The 11039-nt window shown below is 32.9% G+C and overlaps 1 protein-coding gene across 4 annotated transcripts in view; it reads left to right on the forward strand.

Annotated features, from left to right (window-relative positions):
* Positions 1 to 7823, forward strand: part of LOC145300982 (coiled-coil domain-containing protein 40-like) — an 86338-nt gene extending 78515 nt beyond the window's left edge. For all 4 annotated transcript variants that reach the window (XM_080144536.1, XM_080144534.1, XM_080144535.1 and 1 more), the window contains exons 17-19: positions 864 to 978; positions 3703 to 3861; positions 7014 to 7823. In XM_080144536.1, coding sequence (XP_080000662.1) covers positions 864 to 978; positions 3703 to 3861; positions 7014 to 7295 — 556 coding nt within the window. In that variant the 3' untranslated portion in view covers positions 7296 to 7823. The remainder of the gene's footprint in view (positions 1 to 863; positions 979 to 3702; positions 3862 to 7013) is intronic.
* The last annotated feature ends 3216 nt before the right edge of the window (positions 7824 to 11039 follow it).

An 11039-nucleotide genomic window follows, 5' to 3' on the forward strand; every position in this document is an offset into this window, starting at 1 on the left:
AAAAAATCGGCCCAACCGTTTTGGAGTCCATAGGGAACGAACTCACACACGCACACACACACAAACTGCCTTTTATATATAAGTAGATAGAGAATGTGCAAAAGCTTAACATATTTAATCTTTTCTGTCAAGATCAGAACAAAAATCGAATTTTTATGTAAAACAATATAGAATAATCATAAAAATATTGTTTTTAATTCCACTAAATTGTGTTGAACTATTAAAATGATTTCCAACCCTATTCGTAATGTTTACCCATGTATTTATTTTCACGTTATCGTTTATGTTTGAATTCATGTCCTGAAACATGAATTTATAACATCCCCCTCATATATCTACGACGTCACACCAAAGCTATAATTATTTTGTTATGGTAATATTTTAAACTCTATTCATAAGAAAATCCAAATAAAGCTGTTAGCAGAAGCTTGGATTGAAGATCTCAGGGTTTTGGTTTCGATCCTTCTTGTACTTTATTTTTTTTTTTGGAATTTATTATTTGCTAATTGATGCATTATTTTCCATTTCTAAAAGTAGTTAGGATATCTAATATTTTCAAATTAAATAAATTCCACAATGTATTTAAATATAATAACTGACAGACAAACGGACTAAATATTTATATAAGATAAAAGTAAGCTTTTATATTTGAGTTTGTAAAACTGATTGAAACAAAATAATCTCTGATTTTTTTTATTCTTTGTCTTTGTTTAATCAGTTCGCTTTGGTAAACATAGGTTTGTGTTCTTAAAAACAAAATTTTCATTTCCAATCGATTTTATGATGTTTTATAGTCAATCCAATCAAAATACCCTTTAAAATTGTTTCTTTAATATTTTGATTCTTTGTCTTTTTTTTTAAAGTCGTGATAACATTGCTGGAAAAGGTCGTGCTCGACTACACCAGAAAGTGCTTACAAAAGGAAATCTCAGCAACAAACTGCGAGATTTGAAACGAGACATGAAACAATCGATACAGGTAAAATAATAATAATAACAATAAATATTAAGAGATTTGAATTCAATTATTTTCTTAAAATACAAACAAAAAAGCAAAATCATAGGATTAGTCGTGTGTTGTTTCATGAATGATGCAGCTGTTGTGGTAATTGGAAGTCATAAATTGCTTCATTACTGATGCATAAATTATCGGATCAGATCAGTATCACAGAGTTGTAAAAAAGCTTACTGGCATCCTATCAATACCCTCTGTCATCAAAAAGTTTTAAGATTGTTTGATCACATTAATCGTTCCAGCGTATGGCTATGCAAAATATGTTGAAGGTATAATTCAAAGAAACCGATCAAAAGATCGACAAAAGAAAAAATGGATTAACAACGTTTGTGAGTAGACGAACATAAACCAAGCAAGCATTTTGGCCCAAGATCGTAAGGTTGGGAACAGGTTAGGTTTCGGGTTCGGGTTCACAGGGATGGGAGCATAATCAACCATGTTAGTGCATATTCTGAAGTTAGCAGAGAAAACGTTTCTGAATTTTTAAGATAAGGATTGATTTACCTCCAGCTCCTAGGCTTAACATTCACAAACAACATGAATTGGAACAAATACATTGAGGTAATTGCCAAGGCTGCTGCAAGGAAGGTGAGCTCCCTCTACCCTGCTAGAAGGTTACTTACACCTGAGAGTATCCTGTATCTCTACAAAGCCACTATTCGCTCACGCATGGAATATTATCACATCTCGGCTGGTGCATCTGCTACTAGTCTTTCACTCCTAGATAGGGTTAAAAAAAAAAGTTGCTAACCTAATAGGTCCCGCACTGTCGGCCAAACTCCAACCTCTGTCCCATCACCAACATGTGGCATCCTTGTGCCTGGTTTACAAGTACTTTACTGGTAAGTGCTCGGACGAACTCAAAGCACTAGTACCTCCTTGATGTAAATACCACTGACAAACTCAACAAGCAGCAAAATCCCACCCCTACACTGAAGAGATCCCTAAATGCCGAAAAACCTTCTACTCAAATAGCTTCTTCCTTCGAACTGTTAGACAATGGAATTTCCTTCCCGGCCACTGTTTCCCTCACTGTACAGGCATACAGAAGTTAAAATGTAATGTGAACAGACATCTCACTGCTCAACTCCCCACATAGTGTCCCTGTACATTTGGTCCCAAATAGTAGCCCTTACGGCTTAGTGGCACTATGCCTTGTTTATGGCAAATAAACAGTAAAAAAACATGTATTATTTGGATTATTCAGACTTTTGTTCTCCTTGCGTTCGGTTTTATCGCACAACGTTTTGGCTGATATAACCTCCAACCTTTTTCAGGTGTATTTTGTTGAACTCGGGAATCTTTTTGTTAAACTTGGAAATCTGCACAGAAATTTGAACGGAACCCTTTATTTAATCTATGGGGGTAGTATGATCTTGTTCCGTCAGCCATGATCGGATAGAAGTCTTACGTAATTCACAATTCTATTTTTAATATCGCCCACACTGAGAATTGAACCTTCAACCTCTAGAACCATGCCCCTTACAATTGAATTTTACCTAGTACTTTATCCGTTATACATGAGTCCTTGCTCAAACACGTATCTTCACCCCACCCCTCAATGCTGCACGCCCCCACAAATATGGCATTGGATCAAGATTTTATCCTTTTTACTATTTGTAAACTTGTAACTTGTGGCATGAAGTCATCAATCGTTGCATGAAAATGATTAAATATTTTATTTCGGTATTTCTTTCATAAACATGGCCATTTTTAACTTTAAAAGAAATGTTTATTAAAAGACATTAAATCAAACACGTTTAAAATATATAGATTTATTTAGAATATAAACTGCACCGTTTCTTGCTGATTTGCTCCCCCTCCATAGTGTATATTATATTGTAAGCTTTTCACTCTTTAAAACTATAAGAAAAAGAAAATATTAGTCCCAACTCTTTTATTTAAATACTCCTTTGTTTGTAAGTCAGTTAATCTCTTGCAATCATTGCGTTAGTTTGATTTCAAGAATTTGCGCTAGTCTTAGTATTATTGTAGCGATCATCAATTCTTTAACATGAAAAATTAATTCAGGAATTTAAAAATAAAATAGTATTTTAGCTCATGGCTCCCCAGCAGTGTTGATCTAACACCACCGCCATTAAAAACAAGAAAAAACGTGCCTAGGAAAAATGAAAAAGATGTTGGTTTACATTACATTTAAACTTTTATGTATCAGTTAAAACAGGGAAGCAGGTAACAGGAAGGGAATTCCAAAGTCTAGCCGTCCAAGAGAAGAAACTATTAGAGTAGAAAGCTTTCTTTTTGACCTCAACAGTGAAAGGGTGAGATTTTGTTGCTAAGCGGTTTTGTCGAGAATATGTACGTTGGGGGGGGGCACAAGTGCAACGAGTTCATCAGAGCACATTTCATTAAAGTACTTGTAAAACAGGCACAGAGATCCAATATTGTGGCGATGGGACAAAGGTTGCAGCTTAGTTGGTATCTTTGATAAAGAGGTACAATGGACACGGTTGTTAGCGATTGGAAAGAAGAACTCACACGTTAGTAGAATTAAGAAAGGAAAAGGAGGAGGTTCTATTATAATAATTTTCATTCTGAGATTTTTCAGAACAGTTTCTTTTCAGTCTTCCAAGAGAAAGAATTTTCTCCCCCCCCCCCAAAAAAAAAACTGAAAGCCATCATTTTTGGTGGCATGAAAAAGTAATTTAATTTTGTTGTTATTTCCAGGAAGCAAAGAATCTTACTGATGAAATAAAGAATCTTCAGGCGAAGCAAAATATGTGTGGTCAGAGGTTGGACAGCTTTCAAGAGATTTGTCTGATGCGTAAGAAGAAAGTCGACAACATCGAGAAAGACACAAAAGATCAATTAAACATCAAATATAAAGTGAGTTGCTTACTTCTCTTCTTCTGCATCTTTTTCCTTCTCTTTTTTCTTCTTTTTCTCTGTTCTTTTTCTCTTTTTCTTCATCTCCTTTTTCACTTTTCTTTTTCTTTTACTTTTTCTTCTTTTTTCTTCTTTCGCTCTTTCCTTTTTCTTTCTCTTACTTTTCATTTTCATTTTCTCTTCTTTTTCTTCTTTTCTCCTCTTTTTTCTTTTTTTTTCTTTCACCCTGTTAACTGAGTCCATAATACTGTAATTCGACAGTGGTTTCCTTAACGAGGCCACCTATAGACTATGAGTGTTGCTCATGATGTCTAAAGATAGGATGCTGGTAGCTAACTATCAGATGACCACAGAACTAAAAACCTTCAATACTCTACTTTGTCTTTCTTCTTTTTTTTTTCAATTTTCTTTTCATATTGGTCTAGATGGAGATTGGGCACTCTACCAAATGCCAGACATTCACCAACCGAGAGATCGTTTTAAGATTCTAACCGTTTCTTTGTGCAATTATTTGTATTTCTCTTGCACTTGGTTCACCGGGTATATTTGTCAGGTAGTTTTTCAAATTCTTTTTTATGAGTCTAATTGCTCTTATAATTACTGGAATGATGGAAATGTTCATATAATTCCATTTTCTTTTCATGTCATACATAAGACATTGGTATTTCATTATCTTTTCATGTCATACATAAGACATTGGTATTTCGTTATCTTTTCATGTCATACATAAGACATTGGTATTTCGTTATCTTTTCTCCTTCAGCTCTGTTTAACATCATTATTGGGGGACACTAACTTCTACTAAGGTTGCTTCTCTCTCCTTCTTGTTTCATCTCACTATGTCGGTTAAATAGCTCTGTTTTCTAGGTATGTAGCTGCAGGAATCGCATACTAATAATGGATGGTGTATGGCTTATTTCCAACTGTTTTTTCTGGTATATGTTTCCAGGACTTTATGCTGCTTTTAGTATTCAATTTTTTTTCAGCTCATTCCGTGGAGATATTTACAGATCACTCCATTGTGTCGCGTTGCATAGTAGCCGTCCTCCAGCAGAATCTTACAGCTGGATGTTAGGTGACTCACACTCACTACCTCTGTGGCAGAACCTGCACTTGTCATTGTTGAAACCACTCATCTTCTTAAAATCATTGATCATATCAATCCTTGATCTTGAACAGCCATTATAATCCTCTCTTGATCATAGTGAATTGATCCTCTTTTTAACCAGTCTATAGAGCCTTCCTTATCTATATAGCCGTTCGTGGATTCATCCAGAAAATACTTGGCATGCTGTTGGTTAGCCCATTCTTCCAGTTTATTGCAATGGAAGGTTTGGATGTATTTTTGCCATTTTTTTTTTTTTTAGCTATTTCTGTTGCAGTCTCATTTGTAACTGACCGAACATTTTTGGACAAAATTGTCCAAAAATGTTCGGTCAGTTTTGTGATGGAGGTTTTCATGCTGGCTTTTGTTTCATGATGTCGATATAACATTGAGATTTAGATTTTGGAAGCTCATCAGATATTATAATAGTGGAATGATGCTGATGGTCATTTTTTGAGAGACTTATACCTCCTACTCTTCTGGGTAGATACAGTCTAGGTAGACATTGTTATCTGCATGTTCTTTTGTTACCAGTCTAACATTTTTTCCATTTATTTTGCTTTCACTTTCTTTATTTTGTTATTTAGTCCTCACATTCCATGAGTGATATTTCTGACGGAGAGGGAAGAATTGCTGTTTTTCTTGGCCAGAATCTATTCCATCTAACATTTATTGTTAGCAAGTTTTTGACCTTGAAGTAGGATTTTATTTTCTCTCTACGTCAAGTAGTTTCATGTCTTGTGCTGTGTTGCTGTTGAGAGTGTCTAGTCTTTCCACTGCTGTGTTGCTGTTGAGAGTGTCTAGTCTTTCCACTTCTGTTCGGCATTTTGGCTTGAAGCAAAGAATGGTATCTATTATTTATGAATTCAAAATGGTGAAATAAAAATCAACTTCATTAATTCTGGAGAATTTTTGTTATATTTTCAATAGCAACTAATTCTTTATGATAGATTGAGAAGAAAGTTCTTGCAGAATTTTTAATTTTGATTTCAAATGATGTATTTTCAAATAAATTTTTGTTATAATACCTTTACTTTATATATTATTTTAAAGAGCGTTTTTCGCTCTATCTAATCGTTTAAATTAAAACCGTTTAAATACAATACTCTCCAGACCTCTCACCTACCGACTACCATTTTTACAAGCATCTCGGCAACTTTCTAAAACGTAAGCGATATAAAAAACGCCTTCAGCGATTTCATCATCACCAGAACACAAGATTTTTACATTGCTGGCATAAAAACACTTGTTTTGTGTTGGCAAAAGTGTATTGATTCCAATGGAGCTTATTTCGATCAATAAATCTTTAGTTGAGCCGAGATATGTTCATCTGAATTTAAAAGTTAAAAACTGCAAGAACTTTCTTGTCAAACTGTACATATGTGCTTGGATTTTTTATTAACTTGTCTGTCGATGCTACTTCTCTTCATTGCTGTACTTTCGTCTAGTGGTTGCTGTTCAATAAACTTCTTTTTTATGCAGAAAGTAATTCAAAGAGACATTCGCTGAAAGTTTTCTTCAAGGTTTTATTTTGGAGAGAATTAACTCAGGAGAGAGAGAGACTAAGGTCTTTTTAGCTAATTATTTTGTTCTTCAGATGACTTCCTAGCTTAACTGAAATGAGTGACACAAGGACAGAGACATCGAAGTAACATTTCACACTCTGATCATTATAGCTTTCTACGTTATTGACAATATTCCCCCCCCTCTTTGTACGGCTTCCACAGAGAGATTGTTTCTCTCAGCTCAAAAAATGTCAGTCGTCATCTCACTGTTTTGTTTAGTTTTACCTGCTGTCCCTTGCCTCAACTTTATTTCACCCATCTCTGGAAATGATTCTGCTTTGTAGATTAGAATTATTGCGATATGGACTAAGTATGTTCCTTGTCAAAACCTGCACTTATTGAGTTAATCTCTGTTGATTTAGTATCTCTATGTAACATTCTTATGTATTTATATATTCATATTAATTCGACATTTTCTTTGCACGTCTTTCACATTTAACATTTTCTTTTTTTTTTTTTTCTTGCCATTTTCTCGGCACCAGGGTTTGCTGTTTTTATTCGAAGAGCAGTATAGAAACAAATATTTGCAGCTTGTAAAAACTGGAGAGTACAGATTCTTCTACAAAAAAGATTTGTCCCGATTTAGAGAATTCAAGAACCAGTTAAATAAAACCCATGCGCTGATGTCAATCATAAATCAACTGAAGCAAGAATATCCGAGCCTGCAAGACAGCCTAGAGAAAGTAAGCTTAGCCCTTCAAGACCTCAGTGAAAAATTTGCATCTTTTTCAATGGCTGAAGAGGACTTGAAAGAAAAGGATTAACAGAAGAAAATGCATTTTTTTTTTCTTGTTTTATTTTCTTTTGCTATTTTCTTTTAAAATCAAAAATTTGTAGTTTTCAAAATAAAAATGGGTGCTTTCGTAGGTTGGTGATTTTTTAAACCAACACATTTCAGGTGAAAACATTATTACCTACTTATGTGTCATGACAAAGTTAGTAAAAAAAAACTAGAGGAATAATTACAAGTACAAACAGAATTCATTGAATGATCAAGTTTTATCATATGTTTTAAGGTGGAAGAGTTGTGCGACCAATTCAGTATGATAAACTGACTTATTTCCTTTGACTTTAATCCAAGGTCTATCATTTTTAAACCAACATATTTCATAATGTAACTGCGGATGATATTTTTTATTAAAAATACATCTAGCACATCTTTTATTGAATCATTTTTCATAATTTTGGAATTTATACTAATTTCGACATGACACATAAATACATAATAATGTTTTCACCTGAAATGTGTAGCTTTAAAAGATCACCAATCTACTCAATTACCTAAAACTGAATTTCTGGTTGAATTTCTTTTTCTTTGGATCCAACAATAATTTGAAATCTGAGAATATAAAAAGATTTATTTTTTACATAGGGATTACCGTTCATCAAGGCCCAAAGGCCATTCGAGGATAAGGGTTAAAGAGTTAGGTAACCAGTCAGACAACACTCTAATGAGCGTTAATGGTGGAAATTGATAGAATTTAATTATTTAAGAAGGTAGCTCATCAAGAACTTGTTTACATTAGACTTGCAATCGACCATGTTATATTCAGCTGGGAAGCATCCCTATAGTATTGTGTTCCACAAACGGCCAGTTCTAGGGGGAAAAAATTGTTCATGGAATTTGCGTTTAGTTCTAGGTACACATAGAGAGTTAGGGAATTTATTGATAATGGTTATAGCTAGACGAGTGTATAATGAGAATGTTTTATGGTGGAGAAATCAAAGATTAAATTTTAGTCGAGCATGTTCCATGAATTCAGACATCTCTTCTGTGAGACAGAGGTAGTAGGAAGAAAAAAAGACATCACCCACCAGATTTTAAAGTCAGTTATACAAAACGTATGAAGGGAGTAAAGGGTGTTCTGAGCAGCTCTTCCCCAGATGTGGCAACAGTACTCCATCTTAAGATGAACTTGGCTTTTAGTAGAGGATTGCGTTCAGGAGTGAGACATACATTTTGAAGTAATAAAATAATCCAGCCATTTTTGCCAGCAACTTTGATGACAGATCTGATGTGAGGAGTGATGGTCAGGCCTAGAACACAAGGCACTTATCAACACAAGGCCATTCATTTCAATTGGGGCCAAGTGAGGATCAGAGCATTGGTGGTGAAAAGAGAGAAGCTTGGTTTTCTATTATTTGTTACTAGCGGGAGGATTTCCAATATGTGATATTTTCTGCTAGTTTTCTGCAGACTCAGCCAGATTTTATGCAGAAATTTGAGTTCTGTTATCTTGTTGTTTGAGCTAAACCGGATTAAAATACATTTCTTCGATGCCCCTATGTGTATTTTTAGAAGATAATAATGATCTTTTTTCTTTTTTTTTTTTAGTAGAGGTCAACTCCTGTTGGATGATCATTTTTGGTAATTTCAAGTTAGACTTGCAGAAACCACGAGATAGCTATCCTTTCAATCCATGACAAAGTTAAAGGAGATATAGCTATCATTTAAAGATATTAGAGTTTGTTTTTAATTTATGTAGCAGCGGTCTCTAAGTACTAGAAGGTTTTTTATTTTGATAGTTTCTTTCCCCGAAACTCTTGCCTTTTGAATTCCCTTGCTGCTCCTTGTTTCCTCAACTGTACCAACAAGCAGAAATTTAAGTGCAATGTGAACAAGCATATTGCAGCACAACTCCTCCTCTAGGATGCCAGCTATAAACCTGGCCCATAATCCACAGTATGTTCTAAAATTTCACTAGCAGTGTGCTTTGTTTGTGGCTATAAATCACCCACTGCAGAAGGAAGATCTATAATAGTAAGCAAATTTTATTGGTCATCATAATACTGTTATTTAGTCATGCCTTCAGATCACCCATTTCATGACGAACATTTATAATCATGAAAATGTTTATTATTCAGTTCACAAATAATGATCCATAATCAGACTGTGACATGTTAAAGTTTGTTGCTGGTGCGGTATTAGTTGAGTAATTAAATCTACTACTTCTACTACTACTACTACTACTACTACTACTACTACTAATAATAATAATAATAATAAAATAAATAAATAAATAAATAAAAAGCTAGTGCTACCAGATCAGGCTGTTTGAAGATAATGGATTCCTAACTTAAATGCACTAAACATTAATATTATTGTTTTTACCCGAAAACAAAAACAATAAATTTTCTTTACAAAACAACCAAACACCATAAATAAATATTTGAAGATATAAACAACTTTAAGCGCAAATGTTATTTTTCCAAAATTATTAAATTTGAGATGAAATAATCTGAAAAAGGTTGATATGCCATAAAACAAAACAACCAAACTAAACACCATGAATAAATATTTAAAGTTATTAATTGGATTCGACAGTAAACAACCTGAAAACAACCAAACAGTCTCCAAACTATTTCTGAACTGAAACGGCCATCACAACAAAAATAAATGAAGCACCAAGAGAGAAGTGTTTCAAAGTTATCGACAATTTTTTCACGTTATGGTCAGATGTGCTTATCATTGAACAATGACAAAAAACTGTTGGATATTTCTGATTAGAACTTGGTAGACAAGCCATGCATAGATTAAAGTTTACTTGTATGAAATATGATTGAATTGCAAAAGATATTACGAATTTTATTGACGATTTCATGGATGAGTTGCATTTTATTTTTTGTATATCTTAAGATTTACAACCCCTTTTTTTATATGAAGCATTTTATTTTTTGTATATCTTAAGATTTACAACCCCTTTTTTTATATGAAGCATTTTATTTTTTGTATATCTTAAGATTTACAACCCCTTTTTTTATATGAAGCATTTTAGTTTTTGTATATCTTAAGATTTACAACCCCTTTTTTTATATGAAGCATTTTATTTTTTGTATATCTTAAGATTTACAACCCCTTTTTTTATATGAAGCATTTTAGTTTTTGTATATCTTAAGATTTACAACCCCTTTTTTTATATGAAGCATTTTATTTTTTGTATATCTTAAGATTTACAACCCCTTTTTTTATATGAAGCATTTTAGTTTTTGTATATCTTAAGATTTACAACCCCTTTTTTTATATGAAGCATTTTATTTTTTGTATATCTTAAGATTTACAACCCCTTTTTTTATATGAAGCATTTTAGTTTTTGTATATCTTAAGATTTACAACCCCTTTTTTTATATGAAGCATTTTATTTTTTGTATATCTTAAGATTTACAACCCCTTTTTTTATATGAAGCATTTTAGTTTTTGTATATCTTAAGATTTACAACCCCTTTTTTTATATGAAGCATTTTAGTTTTTGTATATCTTAAGATTTACAACCCCTTTTTTTATATGAAGCATTTTAGTTTTTGTATATCTTAAGATTTACAACCCCTTTTTTTATATGAAGCATTTTAGTTTTTGTATATCTTAAGATTTACAACCCCTTTTTTTATATGAAGCATTTTAGTTTTTGTATATCTTAAGATTTACAACCCCTTTTTTTATATGAAGCATTTTATTTTTTGTATATCTTAAGATTTACAACCCCTTTTTTTATATGAAGCATTTTATTTTT

This window comes from Euprymna scolopes, chromosome 2 (assembly GCF_053919585.1).
Source record: "Euprymna scolopes isolate OS-2025 chromosome 2, ASM5391958v1, whole genome shotgun sequence".
Lineage (NCBI taxonomy): Eukaryota > Metazoa > Mollusca > Cephalopoda > Sepiida > Sepiolidae > Euprymna > Euprymna scolopes.